The sequence below is a fragment of the Leucoraja erinacea genome, chromosome 15 (assembly GCF_028641065.1).
Source record: "Leucoraja erinacea ecotype New England chromosome 15, Leri_hhj_1, whole genome shotgun sequence".
NCBI lineage: Eukaryota > Metazoa > Chordata > Chondrichthyes > Rajiformes > Rajidae > Leucoraja > Leucoraja erinaceus.
This window is the reverse complement of record NC_073391.1, coordinates 19,714,064-19,736,398: the sequence shown is the minus strand read 5'-3', so window position 1 is coordinate 19,736,398 and position 22,335 is coordinate 19,714,064. Positions and strand designations below refer to the sequence as shown.

The window sequence follows — 22,335 nt, the reverse complement described above, 5'->3', positions numbered from 1 at the left end:
ATTGGTAATACAAAGGTCAAACAGTGTGGCTGGAAATGCCACAGTATTGCCAATTACCCTTGCTACCAGTCGAATAAATGGTTTACTGATGTCAATGAGGTTGTTGGCCTCAGTTAAGTCTGCACCATCCTTTGATAAGTTACCCACATGTAGACTAAGTCAAAGATGAACCCCAAGTAGTCCTTAGTGGTGGAAGGTGTTAGCTTAGAATTAATAACGTCTATAATCTTCCGCATAGCCACCGTATAAAAACATAGAAACATAGAAATTAGGTGCAGGAGTAGGCCATTCGGCCCTTCGAGCCTGCACCGCCATTTAATATGATCATGGCTGATCATCCAACTCAGTATCCCGTACCTGCCTTCTCTCCATACCCTCTGATCCCCTTGGCCACAAGGGCCACATCTAACTCCCTCTTAAATATAGCCAATGAACTGGCCTCAACTACCCTCTGTGGCAGAGAGTTCCAGAGATTCACCACTCTCTGTGAGCGTATAGTAAGCATCTTTTAATGGATGCAATCCATAAAGTAGCCTATGGAATCAATTGTTTGGCAGTAACAAAGGTTTCCAATTTCGAATTAATTTACTGCACAATGTATTCAGGTTTGTCAGACCTGAATGATTGGTAACCACATCTTTTTGTTTTTTGTAAAGATATTGGCACGAATTCCAAAGAGTCGTGTTGGGATTTCCCCATGATTCCCTAGCATCTAGTCTCTCCAGTTCAGCATGCGCTTCCAGTTTTTCTTATCGTGAAGGCACGAACGTTCAGTTCGGTACATGCTGAACCGGGAAAATTTGTGCACAAATTCAATTGTATATCCCTGAACACTAGGTAGAAAATAAGTGTTAGTAGTTATTACACTCCATGCCTCCCAAGAAAATGTAATCTACACACCAATTTGTGTTATTTACACCTCCTGTTTTTTGGAAGAGACCAGACCCCCCTACCTCCATGGTGACCAGTGGAAAGTTTGTTTTCTTCCTTGCAGTCACAGTAGAGGTTGTGGCGTCGGTTTTTGGATTTGGGATTTGGGGTTGCACGTCTTCCACGAAGGCCGGTCTGGGCCAGGACTAAAAGATCTCTGTCCTGTAGCCCAGCCTTTGAGCTTTCACCAGCTTCTGTGTGTCTTCCTGCTGGTGGGTGCGTGGAGGTGCTGTTGTCGTGTGTAGGAGATCCTGCCTGTTGCCGCCTTTATGAGCCCCAGGGTATTGGCCTCCTTATTGAGCTCTTTTACCTGTTTTGACAGGTTGCTCCCAAGTAGTAATATTGGTGGTTTAAGCCCTTCAGGTCTGCACAGCTCTGCAAACTTAGGGTTTAAAGCTGGGTGGATGGCGTTCTCCCGAGACTATTAATCTCATACTCCGTATTGCAGAATAATGCCACAGCGGCTTAGCTAAACATCCTGCCTTCTGACTCCCATTCCAATGTGTTTTCAGATGTAACTGTTCACCATGGGAAATTTTTGAGGGATACCCATTTTCCGGTGCCAAATATTTGGCAGTAGTGTCTATTACAGCCATGTTCCTGCAGTTGTTTTTAGTGTATGGGTCCCAGCCAAAAATAAGACTACATGCTACGGATTTCAATAGGACTTCTGCAGAGTCTCCACTTACAAGATTCCAGTTCATTTGTTCTAGGCTTAAGTTCAGTATATGCTAATTCATTTTCTTTGACTGCAATATTACTTCTGATTAGAAATAAATCTCTAAAAAAAAACTAATTAAGTTCTCATCAATCTTCCCACCTCATTCACACATTTAAAAATATATTCTGGTGTGTTAATGAGGTGAATTGAATTATTAAAGAATTCAGATGTTTACTTTTCCCTTATTCCAGAAGAGAAATATTATTGGCCTCAACACCTTGGTGAGCAAAGATAATGAAAGCTTAAAGGTCTGAAAAGTGTTTGGTGGAACTTTTACCTGCTACGCACAGATAATGTAGCAACGAACACCAAAACAAAATGGGTGGGTGTGTGACTTGCATTCGATGTCACGGAAAGGAATATTACTCATTACTCAATGCTCCTGTAGCTCTTCTACTTATCAAGATGATAAAAATGTCTCTTGTGTGTAACAATGATTAAATTATCACCACACAGGTGGAAGGTGGGCCGAGACATCAAGACAGCAATTGAGCCAGTGTGGCATAAAGGAGACCTGGTAAAACTGAACTGAATGAGCATCAAATGGTTGGGACAGGGATCTAGCCCATTACCTTGGGAAGGGTGTGGAAGATATTCGCCAGGATGTTAGCTGGGTTTGAGTTACAGGGAGAGGTTGGTCAGGCAGGAACTTTTCTTTGGAGCGCAGGAGGCTGAGGGGTGACTTTATTGAGGTGTACAAATCATGAGGTGCATGGATAAAGTAAACACTTACAGACTTTCACCCAGAGTAGAGGATTCTGAAACTCCATGGCAAAGGATTAGGTGAGAGGGAAGAATATAAGAGGGACCACGGGGGCACAATGTTTCCACTCAGAAGGGTCATCTGTGATAAGAATGAGCTGCCAGAGGAAGCTAGAAAAAGGTATAATTATGACTTTTAAAATACATATGGACAAATACGTGGATAGGAAAAAATTGACAATGGGCCAAATGCAGGCACGGAGGATTATTCAAGTATGTCAATGTGGTCAGTATTTCCATGCTGTATGTCTATGATTCTAATTAAACTGGTTATTACTGTGAAGTCTTCCTTTTGGAGATGCAAGAATGTGACTGGTTTCTACCATCAATTTGAAATGGTTTGGTGAAGCTCATTGCAAATGTGGTGCACAGAAGCTGTGATTGCCAGCAAAACGTTGTTTACAGATGCAGTACATTGGGCGTGATCTGCAGCCGGAAACACAACCCTCAAAGACACACCGGGCAGTGGCTGGTGAGAAACTGCTGCTCCCCGTCTGTCAATTCCTCCCAAAGCAAAATGGTGCTGTCAGTTTCTAGGCTACATGTAGTGACATGACACCTCTGTTGAGGAATCAGGACAGAGGAACCCGTTAATTAGAAACCTCAATCTCCTTCAGTCTCCATTCAATGCAGGGATTAAATAAAATTGAATTATAGCAGCCTGACTGCAATTTCACCATCTCTTTGTCCTTAGTTTTTTTAAACATTACTGCTTTGTGCTCGTTAGTTTGTTCATTTTGTTTGACACCCAATGTACACTTGGCCTGAACATGGACAAGGGAAAGTGTTGTTACATGTTTTACTCACTGCCAAATATAATCTGGTTCCGTTTCTGCATGGCAGGCTGTGCCATTGATTTTCCCAAACCCAATGCTAACTAGTTTGATAGAATTCACAGTATTGACATTAACATGACGTGCTAAATAATGACAGCTTACCTTCCCACTATTAGCTTAATCGTATTGGTAAAGATTCCGTTCAGAGCAAGCGCCAGAGAGACAGCTAAATGTAAAAGAATACAGGTAGTATCAGATGGATTCAAATTGATAGCACACAGAACACTGTACTGAACAATATGAGAATTTAAAACATAATTTGACCACATACAGAATGTGAATACGCTACCTAAACAGGCTTCTTTAATCTCCGTTTTATCTGTCCTTCGAATTATTTTGACCACAAAGATCACCGCCAGAGGTGTGAGGAATGAAATGGCCTGTGGGGACAATAAACATAAGAGGTAGAAGCACAACCACGATTACAGATGCAAGGTTAATACTCAATACAGCAAACTCATAAAGTACCTCATTTGTTCAGCAATGTGAAGTGCAGTTGCTAACATAATCTAAATCCGTATTTAATTAGATAGATGTATGGTAGATGCATGATTTTTTTTAATCCTTGACATGGTGCACATAGTGACATTTTACGTAATCACCTTTTCTGCTAATGTTGACTGATTTTATAGTTGGCATAAATGTTCCCTTCAAGGAAAGGTTGTTGATGTTGGTACATCAATTACCATGGTTTGTCCTTACTCAGAGTTAATTAAATATAAATCACTAGGAACCACTGGATTAGCATTTTATTCTACTGATGTGAACAATATGTGTAAGAAGGAACTGCAGATGCTGGTTTAAACCGAAGATAGACACAAATCTGAAGAAGGGTCTTGACCCGAAACGTCACCCATTCCTTCTCTCCAGAGATGCTGCCTGTCCCGCTGATTTACTCCAGCTCTTTGTGTCTATCATCAGGTTAAACCAGCATCGATGTGAACAATATGTTGTGTGCATTTGAAATGTACTACCAGCACTGAGGAGCACAAAATTCAATATGAAAGATTAATGCCAGTACCAATGGACATAAAAACAATGAAACCTGAGAGATACAATGAGCCTGTAATCCCATTACTAATTACAGACATATGTGCGAAAGAAAGTGCACATTTATTGTACCAAGAGTACAACAAGATCTGCCTTAAGATGAATGAGTTTCATATTGATCTACATTGTATCTGGTCTCCTATGGATTGTGTCATGTTTGCTGCTCTCTGTAGTAGGATGATTGAATGTCTAAAAAGTCAGACAGCGAAAAAGCAGTCCAGTGTTTAGTTTAGTTTAGAGATACAGCATAGAAACAGGCCCTTCGGCCCAATGAGGCCACACCAATCAACGGTCACCCGTACACTAGTTACATCCTACACAAGGGACAATTTACAGATGCCAATTAACCTGCAAAACTTTACGTCTTGGGAATATGGGAGGAAACGGAGCAACCGGCGAAAACCCATGGAGGCACAGAGAGAACATCCAAACTCTATACCGACAGCACCCGTAGTCAGGATTGAACCTGGGTCTCTGGCGCTGTAAGGCAGCAACTCTACTACTGCCCCACTGTGTCACCCTGCATTAGTACCAAGCACTGGGTAAGCAGCAGTGACAGTGACATTACGTGATGTGATTGAGATGCAAATTGGGGACTAGCTGTTTCAAACTAATTTTTCCAAGATCCAGTATATCAGACGGTAAACATGTTGCATGAAATGCGAGTCTATTGTCACAAATTTATTATTTTTTTCTGATCCCCAATGTTAACAAGATAGTCACCTCTTTCCCATTGGGCAGTTCTAAATACCTGGTAATCAATCATTATTATTTATGGAGGGAAAGACTCCATTATTTATGGAGTCAGGAAATGTGCCGTGTGGGAGCAATTGGAAAGGAGGAGGTTGATTAACTGACCATACAGTGAATGGTTGTAATATGTTTAAGATTTAAAATACCCAAACTGTTGTGCATTGAATGAAGAAGTTATGCACTGTGGTAGAATTTCAAATCACTGATTGCTATATACAGTAAATGATTTTAATGTCAATATAGTTAAAGATAATGAGTTGAGCCTGTAAATTACATGTTATTATGGGAATGGTGACATGATCAAATTAAAAATGTCAGATATTATGAGTTGATTTAAAAATAACATATTTCACGCATTGAAGACAAGCGAATCAATCATGTCATTTTCTAAAGACCACAGCTTTTATAGAGGCAGTTTTTTGAGCTTTTCCCATCTTCCACATGCAACTGAGGTCAGGCAGAAAAGCTGAGTCAAGGAATAGTTCTATCTCAGAGGCAACGCCAGAGCCGGAAATGTCAGTCCTTGCCACTCAGAGTTCATTACCACATTTCAAACATGGATTGCAGCAAGTACAATATTTCCTCAAAAATCCTACAAAAATAATATGTCAGCAAATTCCTTTTACATGACAAGTTGTCCCCGGGCTGTGAATATAAAGGTGGAGTATTTGTAAAATCTATTACTCAATATCTTGCTTGGCCTTAATCATAATTTCCCAGACCTAATCTCCAAATGTTTCGCTACAAGTCAGCCTTGTGGATAATAGTGAAAGGTAGGGAGCAGCAGCAGACACAGACCTGTCAGTAATTATCTGGCATGTAAGGAACGTTTATTTATATCAGAATACATGTGTTCAATGTGCGTGCCCCCCCCCCCCCCCCCAAAAAAAAGGAATAACATCCTTGCTCTCATTATTTGCCATGTTTACACTAATATTATCACCATACAAGTTGGCTCCAGGTTATGAATCCAGACAAACAAGCCAACATATCCCAGCTACACTAGTCCCACCTGCCCACCTTTGGCCCGCATCCCTCCAAACCTGTCCTATCCATGTACCTGTCTAACTGTTTCTTAAATGTTGTGATAGTCCCTGCCTCAACTACCTCCTATGGCAGCTTGTTCCATACACCTACCACCCTTAATGTGAAAAAGTTATCACTCAGATTCAATAGACAATAGACAATAGGAGTAGGCCATTCAGCCCTTCAAGCCAACACCGCCATTCAATGTGATCATGGCTCATCATCCCCAATCAGTACCCCATTCCTGCCTTCTCCCCATATCCCCTAACTTCGCTATCTTTAAGAGCCCTATCTAGCTCTAGCTTCCTATTTAATCTTTTCCCCTTCACTTTAAACCTAGATGTTCTTGTCCTCGATTTGCCTACTCTGGACAAGGTACTCTGTGCAACGACCGGATCTATTCCATTCGTGATTTTATATACAATAATTTATGTAATAGAATTTATACATCAACATATTCATTTTTTTTTAAATCTCCCTTCACTTTCCATAATTGTTCTTTCATAACAGTCTTATCTGCTTTGTTACCATCCCAGCAAGATTGGAGATGATGGTTATTATATTAAGGAATCTTTGTGACTTGTGAATTAAATTTACTTAAGGACGTCTGTAAAGACTCATTTGTTACCTGCAGACGCTCTATAATTGGAAAGGAAGGTGTGTCTGTGTGTCTGTCTCTCTCTCTCAAATCCTGACTCCATGAATGGGAAAGATTGGATGCCCAACTTAAAAAAAAAAATCTGGATCGTTGAAACAAGGAACTGCAGTCTCTGTCACTCCACTTCTGCTCTCAAAATGAGGCTTTTAATTCTAGAGCACCCGAGATGTCCTCATTCTTTAGTAAACATGGTTTCTCCACTGCAGTCATAGACGGATTCCATAACTACACATTCTTTGTGTCCTGTAGTTATGTTCTTGCTCCCACTCCACCACCCCCCCCCATCAGATGGAACAAGGATAGTGTTCCCCTGGTACTCACATTTCAAACACCTCCCCAGTCTTCGCATCCAACACTTCATTCTCCGACATTTTCATTACCTCCAACATGCTCACACCACCAGTGACATCATCAGAATCCCACCCCTTTCCGCCTTCCGCAGAGACTGCTCGCTCTGCAACCCCTTGGTTCACTCATCCCTTCCCACCCAACCAGCCCCTCCCTCCACACATACTGTTCCCTGCAACCACAGGAGATGTCAAACCAGTCCCTTTACTCCTCCCTCACCTCCACCCAGGGACTCCAACAGTCCTTCCAGGTGAAACAAATGTTCACATGCACCTCCCCTAACCTTGGCTCCAGCATCCAGCGCTCCCGGTGCAGCATCCTATTACATCCCAGGGTTTGTCCTGCCCCTTGTCCCTTCAAGCTTTCATTAGCCTCCCCCTCCCTCCCACTATTAGTTTGAATAAGGATCGCCACCCTCTCTATGTTCTCCAGAGATGCTGCCTGACTGCGGAGTTCACTCCATCACTTTGTCTCTTTTTTCAATTAAAAAAAAAAGAAATGGCTCAGTTTATCTGATCAAAATATAACAATTCTTTTTAATGGTTAAGCAGAGCAGTGGAACATTCAGTGACCATGTACTCAAACTATTCTTGGTCATCCAGGTCGCAAGGTGTTCTTGAAACCCCATCACTATATTTTAAATGACTCCATATGTGAAAATCACTGATAAACAAATCGCAATGGTCGGCACGGTGGCGCAGCGGGAGAGTTGCTGCCTTACAGCACTGGAGATCCCTGGTTTGATCCCTGCTTGTACAGGGAGAATGTACAAACTCTGTACAGACAACACCCGTAGTCAGGATCAAACCGGGGTCTCTGGCGCTGCAAGGCAGCAACACTACCGCTGTGCCATTTGTGTGGGTTGATTAGTGTTTGCCACATTTTAGTTAATGTCAGGCCACTGGCCTGGCCAGGCCGGGACTGCTCCATTGTTGCACATGGTATTGAACCTCGTGTAATCATCGCTGTACATCTCTACGTTAACATTACAAAGGCAGAGTGAGGGAGGGGAGGGATCAGCAATGAAACACTTGAAAGTGATTATGGTTCCTCTGCGCTGTGGTTCTGGGGCTGACAGAGGGCTTCCAACAGCTTTTCCCATCTTCCTTTCGGCCTCGTATCATTCCAGATCATTGATGTCAACTTTACCAGGGCTCCTTGATGCCACATTCTCTCCAATACTGTCTTGATATCAAGGCCTGTCACTCTCACCTCACATCTTTAATTCAGGTTTAAGTCCCAGTTCACATTCAGGCTGCTGTGAAGTCTGGAGCTGAATGGTTCTGGGCAAATCGAAGCTGAGTATCAGTAAGTAGACCAGGAGCTCATTTTGAGATTAACCAAGGGAAGGCATTCTTATTTAATCCCTAACCATTTCAAACATGTATGAAATAGAATATGACGTCGCTCACCGAGTTGGGCGTGTTGCAAGAGGGAACAAATTATTCAAGACAGATAATTGTGAAATTCCGTGACATCTTTTCAGTGGAATTTATATTGAAAAAGATCACTCATGGGAAGAAGCTGACATACCGTGGGGATAATGTGCGAATATTTCGCGATTACTCTCCTGAGGTAGTCCAGAAAATGAGATTGTTTACACCGGCAAGACACACTTTGAGGGATGTCCCGGAAGTAAGATATGGAATTTACTTTCCCGGAAAAATGAAGGTATCTTATTTGAACGCTCATTTGCAGATCCCGGAAAAGCTTTAAAGTATGCAGAGGATATCGTTAAGAAAACATCGGGGCAAGCTGCCGACAAGGAAGAAGATTGAACTTTTTAGAGAGTTTTGAACTGATTAAAATGGCCGAGCTACCCAGACAATTATAAAGCTTATCTCGTTGGAATGTGTTATTCAGAGAGCTTGGTTATATTCAACCTTGGATGAAAAGCTCAAAGTTTAACCCCTTGGCACCTGCTTGTACGGTAGTTAACCCTTTGGTACCGGCTTGTATGATGTATGGTAGTTATAGAATGGGATATTATGTAAGAATCCTGGATGGATATATATGGGAAAGTTTAGATTAAATTAAGATTGGATAAATTGGAAGGACATATATACTTATATAATCGTGTATATGTTGTGTTCTATATTTGTTTTGTTTTTTTACTCCTTATGTCTCTTCCTGATAATTTATTTTTTTATTTTTTCTCTCGGCTGTCACTGGCGCTGGTTTGATAAACTCATATAAGAAAAGACAAAATATGAAACGGTATGTAACTTTTTATGAGGATTCACCAAGGGGGAGGAGCTCAATGTATAACAACATCACGGAGGTCTATACATTTTTTGCCATCATTGATGGCTATTCGTCCTTAAGGTATCTTGCCTTAGATACCTTAATAGCACCTTATTTTTTTAAAGCGCAATCAAGATTTTTATCTGTTTAATTTTTTTGAAAGTAATTGTATATCACATTCTTTCTTTCTTTTTCTAAAGCACTTTACAAGAAGGAGATGCAATATAAATCTAATAAACCGGGATGACCACCCAACTCCTAAAATTCTGAGGTACTTGGTTGCACCATATGATTCAGGAATATTACCTTGATTTACAATGCAAGACAATAGACAAATAAAGAATGGAGGAATTACATTTTGTAGTTGGAATATAAGGGGTGCCAACGAACCAATTAAGAGGGGTAAAATGTTTGCCCAACTAAAATCGTTGAAAAGCGACATAATGTTTTTACAGGAGACACACATGAAACAACAAACACAAATGAGATTAAAGGCGAATTGGATAGGCCAAACATACTACTCATTTCTAAATATAGGGGTACAGCTATTCTTATTAGAAAAGGTATACCTTTTAAATTAAAGAATACTATATCAGATAAAGAGGGAAGGTATATTATAGTTTCGGGTGACATTTATGCAACCCCACTAACTTTGATAAATATTTATGCTCCGAATTTTGATAACCCCCAATTTTTTGATAAAATTATTGACATAATATCAGAGTTTAATTACCAAAATGTGATAATAGGGGGGGACTTTAACTGTGTTTTAGATTCATATCTAGATAAATCAGCAAAACAAAAGAAGAGTAATTTAAAATCTAAGACTAGCGAACTTCTAAATACATATATAAAAAATACTAATATAATAGATGTATGGAGATCTGCTAATCCAGTTGGAAGGGAATATTCGTTTTACTCTTCGGTACATAAAACTTATTCAAGAATTGATTATTTTTTAGTGGATATGAAATTAATGCCATACAAACAACCCAACATACCACATTAGTAGTATCTCAGATCACTCTTCGTTGACATTTTCAGTAAAATTTGAGGGAATGCCGGGTAAAAAAATTTTTTGGAGGTTTAATACACATATTTTAAATGACGTGCAAGGCTATCAATATTTAAAACAACAAATGAAACTTTTTTTAGATACAAATGATATACCAGGTACTTTGCCTTCTTTATTATGGGAAACTTTTTTTATGAGAGGAATTATAATTTCATATCAAAGTTTTCAAATTAAAAAGAATAAGACAGAACAATTGTTGTTAGAACAAGAAATCAGACAGTTAGAGTTGGATAATGCCAAAGATTCCACGACAGATAAACACAAAAATGATCTTCCTACCACAATTACTATACCTATTTCAGTCTATACCGGTATATATACCAAAATATATATATTTTTAAATTAGACTCTAATATTACTAATTATATTTGGGACTATAGATCACATAGAATCACAAAAAAAACACTTATGTAAACCAAAAGAGGTCAGGGGACTTTCACTTCCGAATTTTATGTATTATTACTGGGCAGTGCATATTAAGAATATGATTTATTGGTTGGATAGTTCTACGCAACAGACAGAATGGATAAAAATGGAGAAGGAGGATTGCCATCCTTGTAATATAGGAACGATCCTCTTCTCCCCAAAAAAACTGAATAACACAATATATAAGAAGAACCCAATTATATATGGTACAATAAGAATTTGGAAACAAATAAAATTATCTTTAAAATTAAGAAATCTATCACTGTTAATGCCAATTGCGAATAACCCTTTATTTAAACCATCTCTTATTGATAAGACATATAACCAATGGGAAAGTCTCGGAATTAGAAGGATCGTGGATATGTACGAAATGGGAAACCTACTATCATTCCAACAATTACAATTAAAATTTAAATTGAAAAACAACCAATATTTTAAATATCTTCAGATTTGCGATTTCATGAAAAAATATATACAAGGATATCAAAAAGTAACTCCTGACTTATTGGAAGAAGCAATGAATATTGAAGCTGACTCACAAAAATTAATATCATATTTATATAATAGTATTCTAAATATAGACCTACCATCGACAGAGGTACTTAGAGAAGAGTGGGAACGGGAACTAATGATAAAAATTACGAAGGTTAAATGGGAAAAATACTTGATATATATTCACAAATGTTCAATTAATGTAAGACATAATCTAATTCAATTTAAAATTGTACATAGATTATATTATTCAAAAACAAGATTGAACAAATTTTATCCAAATATATCCACCACTTGTGATAAATGTCTAGTCTAGTGTGTTATAGTTGCCAAAAGGCAACTATAACACACTCCTTAGTTTCCTGCATAAAACTTTATAGATTTTGGAATGATATTTTTGAAATATTTACAAAATTATTCAAGACAAGAATGGAACCTAATACTGAAATGATTATATTTGGCGTAATGGAAGATGGGAATAAATTGAACACATCTCAAAATCTATTCCTTAACTATGGTTTAATAATAGCAAAAAAATTAATAGTTAAATTTTGGAAGAGTACATCAATACCAACGCTTAAAATGTGGATTGCAAGTATGTTGGACACAGCTCATCTTGAGGAAATGCGATTCCTCCTAATGGATAAATCAGACCAATTCATAACGAGTTGGTCTCCATTCGTCGTTTTTTTGGAATCATATGGTGCAACACAATTGTAAAAGAACTGTTTCAGGACTGGACGAGGGTTGGTCAAGATTATAAATAATGATCTCCTTCTCTTTTTTATTTTATTTTCTTTTCTCTATTTTCTCTCTCAACTTTCTTCATTTACTCGTTTTCTTTCTTCACACACTGTATATTTCACATCTTTCTATTCTTTACTATCTAACTTCTTTTTCTTATTCTAATCTTTTTTCAATGTAACAAAAAAAAAAGAAGTTGTACATAAAATGTATTATGAAAATATATATTAGGCACTTTGGTGCCATATGACTGTACATACTTCTAATAAAATAAAAAAAAGAAAAAGAAAAAAGAAATAGAATATATAATCTCTCTCACTGTAACAGGGCAGCTTTGCAGAGTCAGCTGCGATCAACTTGGCCAGCATTAAACTTTCAAAAGGGATAAAATAGCTTTCTGCAAGTGAACTATATCTGTTTTGGTTTGATAGTGAAGGTCAAAATAACTGTCCTTTAAAATACTGAACATATAATCACATTTTAAAATTTGGTCGTACTGGGTTCGAATGTGTATCGGTAACATTTGCAAACTTATTAAAAATCAATTAATCGTTAAAATCACCAGCATTATATTAGGCTGTTGCAATTAAAAAAAGTAAATGCTATAAAGGCTTTTAAATAATCCTTAAGATCTTTGCAAATAATTCAAAGTAAGACATTTTAAGCAGAAAAATGGGACCAAATAAACAGTACGGATAAAATAAGAGCCCTGACATGTGCTACAAATCCAAATGCGGTTTTTCCTGGAGTTAGGCTTTGGCAAATGAACAAGTGATTTAATTATGTTTTAGAATAATGGAGATGGATCTTCCATTAGATGAAATTTTGCAATGATGATTCGATATATTTTGACCCGAGGCTTGGATTTTCAACATTACCAAATTTCAGTGTGCAGATGGGAAATTGCTGCACATAATAACTTTTTTGAAAAGTAATAAGCCGCAGAAGAATGCAGAAATAAAAGGGCTGAAGCGATGTTAAATTGTTAGCAAAGAACAAGGTCACAACGCTTTGAGTATCTTAACGAGTAACTGCAAAGGCATCAAATGAAAAGGTTTGAGCTTTTCAGAAGGGAAAAGAATCAATTCGCTAAATTGGAACCATTGCAATGAGATTGCACGACTAAACTGCACTGGCTGAAGATTTGCCCAGGAATTTTAGAATAGAAATAAAACCTTAGAAGAAACACCACGTAATCTGGAGAATCCGTCATTCTGTCAAGTATGTTTTCTAAGCAGGAACACAAAATCTTGTGTTTCTACACAGACTATTCTATCATAGAACAGTATAACACAGGAACAGGCCCATTGGCCCACAATTGCGCCGAACATGATGCCTGGATAAACTGATCTCATCCGATCTCGTCTGAAGAAAGGTTTCGACCCGATACGTTGCCTATTTCCTTCGCTCCATAGATGCTGCCTCACCCGCTGATTTTCTCCAGCATTTTTGTCTACCCTCATCTGCCTGTACATGATCCATATCTGTCTATTCCCTGCACTTCCATGTGCCTATCAAAAAATCCCCTTAAATACCACTACCGTATCTGCTTCCACGACCACCCCTGCCAATGCGTTCCAGACCGCCACGACTCTCTATCTAAAAAAACTCATCATGCAACATCTCTGTTAAATATCCCCCCTCTCATTTTATACCTGTGCCCTCTAGTTTTGGACATTTGCACTCTGGGTTCTGACTGTCTACCCTATCTATGTCTCTCATAAATTTTATATGTTGGCAGAAAGGAAATTTAGACACAAAATCATGAACCCATGCTGTAGAGAAGGGCGTGCCAATGAAGCTCAAAATCAATAGGATATTGGCCTCCTTCAAAAACGGAGACAGAATCTGAAAATGGTCAGAGATCACCTTGCTGTTTGCCACAAGAAAGTCATCACCAAGGTCTTCCTCAATCCCTTCCTCTCAGGAGGAAAGAGTTGCTTTCTGAACCATCGTGAGGATATGATCTTCACCACACACAACAAATCCAGGAGAAATTCAGAAGCAACACCAATCACCATCCAGTTTCTTTTAACTTTCCAAAGCCTTCTGCCACGTGAGAAAGACAGGGGAGGATTCTTCTTGAATTTGACTGTCATACGAAGCTTATCTCCAATGCACATCCACGACATAATGACATAATGACATGCTAGTTGTGATTCTACCCAAAGGGTGCATCACAGCCCCAATCTTAATGCAAAGCTAAATCAAGCCAAGCTCTGCCAACCCAACCCACCGTCAGTTTTTTTTGTTGAAATGAATCAGATCCATAGGATGATTGGGAAGCTGTCCACCTACACCATCTCTATTCTGGATCAAAGATCACCCCAATCTCAGTCGTCAAGCTGTTAAGCAGGTGACTTCGTGCATGCATACTTTAAGAGGCTGAGCTCCATTCTTGTCATCTCATTCACTTAAGTGCATGGAAAAATAGTCCAAAACTAAACATCCACACAATGAAGGTTGTCTGCCAACCTTTTCCCACTGGCTCACACCCATTCCCCAATAATAAAGATCTATGTTGAGACACTTTAAATGAAAACTGCTTTCCAGGGGCAGCACAGTGGTAGAGCTGCTGCCCCCACAGCACCAGAGACCCAGGTTCGATCCTGACCATTGGTGCTGTCCTTTGGAGTCCCTGTGATCGCGTGGGTTTTCTCCAGGTGCCCCGGTTTCCAATAATCCCACATCCAAAATCAATCCCAAGTGAGAGAGAAATGGGGTTTTTTTTGTTGACAAGACATTTCAAAACAGCTGCTGCAGGGTTGGTTCAGACTAGTTGAAGCCCGTCCTAATGAACAAAGAACCCCCAACATGTGGGAAATTGTCTATCGTGCAGCAAACACCCTGCTGGATGGAGCTAAAGCAATCAGAAAGAGACATGATCTGGAATCGTGCCGGCAAACAATAAAAAGACACAAGAAGTAGCATCTGATGGGAACATTGAACTGGCAGTTGCATCAATAGTTTATTTGTCTTTTCTGTACCATTCACATGTATGTGGATGGCTGGAGGGTCTAAGATGCTGTTTTCAGGTCAGTCATTCTCCAATTGAGACATTGGTTCGAATCCCACTACTGATAAGGACATATTTTTAAATCACAAGCTCTATGCCTGAATAAAAGTTTTAAAATGCCACCAGTGGACTCGGGGAATCATTGAGAATTTAATGGCCGAGCTCCAAGAGATTGCCCGAGAAGATGATTGTGTGTTCACTCTAGCACAAAACGAATGTAAACACAATATCATAACGCACCTACTATAAATCACTGTATACGTCTCTTTTAATTTCAGACCAATTATAATCTGTACAATTACGACAAGGCAGGAAACTTCCAAACTTCTAAAGTTACAATTCTCTCCAGAATGATTTTTCAAATAGATTAATAATTTATATGGAATCTAATTTATTTAATCAATTAAAGCATTCAAAGCCATAAATAACTTCCTCTTCTTCCTTCCTCGCTTTGGCTCTGTGTAATCAGCCTGTCCCACTTTGGCGATTTTTCAGGCGCCTGCCGGGGGCTGTCTGGTTGCCGGCAGTCGCCTGAAAAACTGGCAACTGGAACGGCGACTGTCAGAGTGGAACACACACACACACACACACACAGCTTCCTTCACCAGCCCGTTATGCAGGCGGGGGACAGGGCAAGTGGGGGGGGAGCGCTGTCTGAGCTTCCACCACCGGCCCGTGGCCGTCTTCTACCGCGGGCGCGGTATGGACTTAACATCACCCCTGGAGGGGAGCTTCGACCGCCGGCCCTGCAGTCTGCGGTGCTTCTGGCTGCGGCGTGGAGGGAACTTTAAATCTTCGGCCGCCGGCCTGCGGCCTACACCAACTTAAAGCCGCGGTCTCCGGTGGGGAAGAGTCGACTCTGGACTTACCTGGACTCGTACCTTGTCCTTACCATCTGGGCGCCCGCAGCGGCGGCTGTGGAGGGTTGAGGTCCCGACTACGGGGGAAAATGGAGGAGGACTGGCCAAATTGTGTGCCTTGCACCACAGTGATGAATGCTGTGGTGGATGTTTATGTTAAATTTTTATTATGTTTTTGTGTGTGCTCTTTATCATTGTATAGCTGCTGACATATCCATTGCACTTGCACTTTTTGTGCAATGTGACAAATAAACCATATTTTATTGTTGTATTGTATTGTATTGTCTTGTTCCAGCTTGTGGCCTAATTGCAGTGAGCAACCACCATGTACTGCTGAGATTAATCAACCCAGTGTGGACTTGATTGTACCTTATACTATTTAGTCCGGAAACCAATTGGATAATTGGAATGCAAATCGCCCTAATTTTTTTTAAACTAACTCATTGGCACCCTATGTTCAATATTTGAAATGACCTATTTGTTATAATCTCTTAAACTCTTTGAGTGTGGCTTCAGCAAATTGCTCATTTTAAAGTTAGCAGCATGAAGTTGGCATTTTGTGGAGTGTGAGGAAAAGCATTGATTATATCCAGAAGGCCTTTTAGAAATATTGATTGCAGTGTGCATTTTACAGCTACTAATATGCCTGCCAGTGTGCAGTAATGTAGTAAATCATGGCCATAATTACACATAATCACTACTCTGCAGTAAGAGAGACGGGGTGGGAGATTGCAACCTTCACGTGGTCCACCTTGTTTCGACCAATGCAATCATCCCGATGTGCACAAACAAAAGATCAAAGAGAACAAGTTGACCTGCAACTTTAGGCTGTGCACGCCATACACAAGCAGAAGAAGTAAGAGAAACTATGTGTGTGTTTTATTTGTTCTAACAAACCCACTTTTAATCAATGCTACTTTCGGGGAAGTTGATTCACATATCAACAAAAGTTTGGTAGTGGTACTAACTAAAAGTAGTGGAGGAACAGCAAAAGTAGTGGAGGAACAGCAGGTCAGGCAGCATCTGTGGATGAATTAGATAGGCTATGTTTCGGGTCTGCAAGAAGCGTCCTAACCCAAATCCATTTTTGCATTCCTTCCACAGGATGCTTCTTGGCGTGCTGAGTTATTCCAGCACTTTGTGTTTGCTCAAAGATTCCAGCAATTGCAGTTCCCAGCGTCTCCAGTGGTACTAACTATTAATAATTGTGGACCCATAAGGAGATACAGCATTGAAAAGTGTTCTTCAGCCTATCGAGCCCGAGAATCAAACACCTGTTTTACACTAATCTTACGTTAATCCCATTTTGTGTTTTACATATATATTAATTTAGAGATACAGTGTGGAAACAGGCCCTTCAGCTCCGAGTCCACACTGACCAACCCTGTTCCTATGTAGTCCCACATTCGCATCCTGCACACTGGTATGATGCTTCTCACATTCAACTCAGTCTCAATCAAAGCTCTATCCAAGATGGCACCGATGCCAGGGTCCTCTTTGCAAGCTGCTCGCAGAAGGGAAAGAAAACTAAACGGATCTGCTATAATCCATTACAATCGCTCCACACTTTTAAATCTTTATTTCAACAGCAGCATTTCTTCCACCAACTATGCTCCTCTTAGATGACCTCCAAACTATCTTTAGTCAGACTCTAACTTGCACTAAATCTTATGCCCTATATCGTGTACACCGTGGACAGCTTAACTGTAATCATGAATAGTCTTTTCACTGACTGGATAGCATACAACAAAAAAGCTTTACACCTGTGATAATAATACATTAATCTAAATAGACTAAACTAATGCAAGATCTGTTTTGTTCTGGTATCTTTGAATTGCATCAGGACTTCACAGACCTGTGATAAATATAAATGCATTGCAAAAATCTAAGACAAGAGCTGCTTTGGGAGATAGTGTTCATCAGTTACCCACTATAGAAAACACTCTGACTTGATACCTAATGCATAAAAATAAATGGGCTTTTAGAGAATTACATTCTGTCACCCCTGGAGTAAACATTTACCTCAAATATTGAGACACAGCATAATAGTTGTTGATCTATAGATAGTCCAAGTGTAAAAAAGATGATTGCCTTCAATCAAATAGTTGCTGCAGATCATCCATTTCAAGGACATGAAAGACTGTCAAATGCACTGCGACACAGGAAATGGGGGATTCATTTAAACGCCCTTATTAGCTATTCTCCCAGCCTTCACTTCCTAATGGAATTTGCACAGATCCCCGCGGTGCTTTAACACCTTACATGCAAGATGTTAGAGCCTTGAACTAAAATCTAGATAAACCCACAACCAGAAATAAGAACATGAGAAACAGGAGCAGGCGTGGACCATTTGGCCCGTCAGTCTGCTAAGCCAATTCATTAGATCTTGGCTGATCTTGGCTGAAAACACCTATTTTCCTTGTTATCCCCCAAACCTTTTACTACCCAGAAAACAACTGATCTGTACGTTTAAGGTAATCAGTGACTGACCTCCCATTGTCCTCTCGGGTGGAGAATTCCAAAGGTTCACTGCCTACTGAATAATGAATTTTATCTTCATTTTGGTCCCAAATGGCCTTCCCTTATTTCAAGACTCTGACCTCAGAGTTTAGTGTTCTAAACCAGGGACAAATCCTCCATGAAGTTCCCATTCAAACCCTTTGAGAATTTTATACCCCTCCATAAGTTACCTGTTACACACTCTACACAACAAAGACCAGACCAACTCTTCACTCCTATGAAGAACCTGCCAATCCAGAAACCAAATCTTCACTGCACTTTGTCAGTATCAACTATATCCCAACTTTACAAGGAAAGCATCCTCCCCTCTACACTTTCCCCCACCCCCCTTCATTCATGTTATGTGGCACTGTAAAAGGGCAGCGATAGACTCCGATAAGTATGGTATCTGTGAGGTGCTGAGGACCATCAACAATTGCAGAAATGTAACCATCACAATTTGTGACATTATGATCAAGCCTAATCTTCACTTTACCATTACTGTCAAGCTAGAGGTTCAATCCTGGCTCAATTTAAAATGCTTATAAGTATGCTGGAAACAGTGCCAAGAATAGCTAAAACTGATGAGGTGACAATCTAATGAAGTTACAATAAAGGTGCAGGTGCTTGCAACAGAGAGAGATGTGTATCCTCAACACCAGCCGATTAGTTCACGACTCTGTAGTCCCACCACATCCAGTTGTGAATACTGGTTCTGAATTAAATACTCAGCAGGAGGCGGACAAAGCTACAATTCATCCTCGGTGATGATGGGACCCAGCATGTGGGTACTAAAGTGAAGACTGAAACATGTTCAGAACAGTTCGACCTGCTGCCCTCTGGAAGGCGCTATAGGTGCATCAAATCCAGGACAAACAGACTCAGGAATAGTTGCTTTCCGAGAATTATATCTACTATAAATTCAAATTCACACATGCACTGACTACACCGCCCAACACGGACTTCCATCTGTATATATGTATATATGTATGTAGCGCCGCAGAATTTGTGTACCTATCCCCCCCCCCCCCCCCCATCTCAGCTTCTGTACATGTATAGTGACAATAAAAGGCATATCTATAATTATCTATCTATCTATATCTATCCACAGCCATGTTAAGCCTGAAGAGTCAAATCAGTGATTCATCTCAGCTTCTACCATCCTAAAAGTAAACGACCTGTCCCACTTGGCCATCATTTACACGTCACGCAGATGGCGTGCTAAGATTTTGTACATACCAATATCCTGGGGAGCCACGCGTGTCACTGCCTATGTCACCACGCACCGTGCGTGCATCACGTGCGTGTCATGACACGTAAATGATGTCGCGTAAATTAGGCACAAATGACGGCCAAGTGGGACAAGCCCTTTAGTGGCCAGTCAATTTGTTTCACAACACCTAATGTCAAGAAGGAACTGTGAACACTGGATACAGCAAGGGTATGTGACCAGACCAAAAGCCAGCTGTAATACTGAAGACCTGTACTCTAAAACCAGTTGCACCTCTGGCTTATGCTGTCCCACTATAGTTACAACACTGGCATCAAACTAACAACATGGAAAGGTGCCCAGGTGTATCCTTTTCATAAAAGGCTTGACAAATCCAATCAATTTACTCTCAATCATTGGTGAAGTGGAAAATGGTGTGTTTGATAAAGCTATCAACAGCTCTAACTCAGGAAGGCACAGTTCAGGTTAGCTCCAAACCTCATTACATTCATGGACCAAAGCTGAATTCGAGAGGTGGGAATTCAAGGTAGGATTTGACTGGGTGTGGCATCAAGGCACACAATTAAAACTCATCAAAAGGGCATCAAAGGGAAACATGCCAGTGCTTGTTTTCAAACCCCACCACCAAGCAAGGTTGGTTAGGTTTCTGGCCTTACGGCATCACCGCAGGAGTTCCTCAGCACTGTATCTCCAGCTGATTCAGATGACAATTAAAATTGAATCTGAATCTGAATCTGATTCATCAGTGACTGAAATCAGTGAGGATACTAAATTTGGACATCATTGTGGTCTCAGCTAAGTCCTTCATAATTATATTAAAACATTTTTATTCATGTACTCTAATCCTTACAATGAAGGTCAACATTTGCCACACTGTTGCCCACTCACTTGTCTATATTCCCTCAAAGTCTTTTTGCATCCTCATCACTGCCCACATTCTCACTTGGATTCGAATGAGAGCCAGATTTTAGAAGTTTGCAGATGCGTTAAGGCATCAGACAAAAACAGAGATAACGCAATGTAGGAATGGCAAATCTAAGAATTAAAAAAAAAAAGTAGAGATACTGGCAAGGTGGTCAATCTGAAATGTTAAACTTTTTTATTTGTCTACCCTGATGTGTTCAGTATTTCCACCACTCTCTGCAGTTCCTTCCTCCACAGGTCGTTCATTGTTAGCTGTGGTTTAGATCCCATTGACTTGACGATTGGACCAGTTTGCATTGTGTGTGTCAGTTACTCAAACTGCGCAAACTGCTCAGCCACCCTGCAACCCAGTTCCCTCCCTCCTTCCCTCTGCCCATTCTGGCTCAGCTGCCGCTTGGCCCGTACTGCCTGACCGCCCGCTGCTACTTATTGGCCTGTCCCCATCCACCCACTGCTGCTGCTCTGCCCATCCCAGCTCACCCACCTACTTGCCTGTTCGCTGCCACCGAAGGGGGATATAGTCAGAGTTTGTCACGGTGGGCACCATGAGTTTCGACAAGCTGATGGAGAAGATCTCCTCCGAGAGGGCCGTGAGGGTGAGTTATCACAGTGGAGGAGACACATGGTTGCAGTCATTCACCCGGGGGGACAGGTAGACCGCCATTGCCGCAGCGGGCGGGGGAGAAGGGTGAGTGAGGGAGAGAGAGACATAGGACCAGGGCTTCCACTGAACCCCACCCCCCCGCGGCCGCCACCGGTGGTGGGGGAGATGGTAGACAAGTGAGGAGTTTGTGAGTCAGGTGGGAGTGGCCGTGTTGCAGCAAGGGGCGTCGCCGTGACATTGACTGACAGGAGAGGAGACCAATCTGTGTGGCGCTGACTGACAGGAGAGGAGACCAATCTGCGCATGCCCGTTTTCTAAGATATTTAAACCTTAATAACTTTGAAAATATACCACCTATCGGAACAAAACTTGTTGCACTTGCAGAACGGGAGAATGGTGAGTAAGGTGGTGAAAAATCGTAGCACTATCGTGTACCGTTAATGCGCAAATAGAAAAACCACGCAAACCGGAAGAGTACAAGATCAGAATTTTAGTTAGGTATCGATGATTCTAAGGAATGGAGGAAAAAAAGCAAGATTATTCATTTTTATATAGTGGAAGTATTTACTTCACAGAACAATGTTATGGGCCTGTCCCACTTAGGCGATGTTTCAGGCGACTGCCGGGGACTGTCAAGTTGCCGGCAGTCACCTGCAAAACCGGCAACTGGAACGACGATTGTCAGAGTGGAACACACTCACACACACACCGCTTCCTTCACCAGCCCGTTATGCAGGCGGGGGACAGGGCAAGTGGTGGGACCACTGTCTGAGTGAAATTCCCACGGTCAAATCCAAGGTGATACAGACACACACCGCGATGACCAGGAAGGTTGGCGCTGTAATTAAGACGGCTAAAGCACAGAGTACGGTAAGTCCTTTGAAATAGGGGGGGGGGGGAAGAAGGAGGGGCAAGGAGTGGAGACAACTTTTAAGAAGCCTGAGATACACGGCTGTGAAGCTCAGCGGACATTTAACATTACCGGTCGGTTGTCCTTGGTTCTGAAAACTACTGCTTACGTTTTTTGCCCCAATGAGCCAATGAAATTAATCGGTCAGCACCGGCTACAACCTACGAGAACCTACTCGCTACTCTCCATGGGGGGGGGGCTTCATTCTGGTTGCAGCCAATTTTTC

The 22,335-nt window shown here is 40.8% G+C and overlaps 1 protein-coding gene across 2 annotated transcripts in view; it reads right to left on the bottom strand.

Moving 5' to 3' along the window:
- The window catches only part of plpp4 (phospholipid phosphatase 4), a 265,024-nt gene that overhangs the window by 125,671 nt on the left and 117,018 nt on the right, over positions 1-22,335 (bottom strand). For both annotated transcript variants that reach the window (XM_055646828.1, XM_055646827.1), the window contains exons 3-4: positions 3,539-3,629; positions 3,352-3,415 (exon numbers count right to left, since the gene is read on the bottom strand). In XM_055646828.1, the coding sequence (XP_055502803.1) occupies positions 3,352-3,415; positions 3,539-3,629 (155 nt within the window). The remainder of the gene's footprint in view (positions 1-3,351; positions 3,416-3,538; positions 3,630-22,335) is intronic.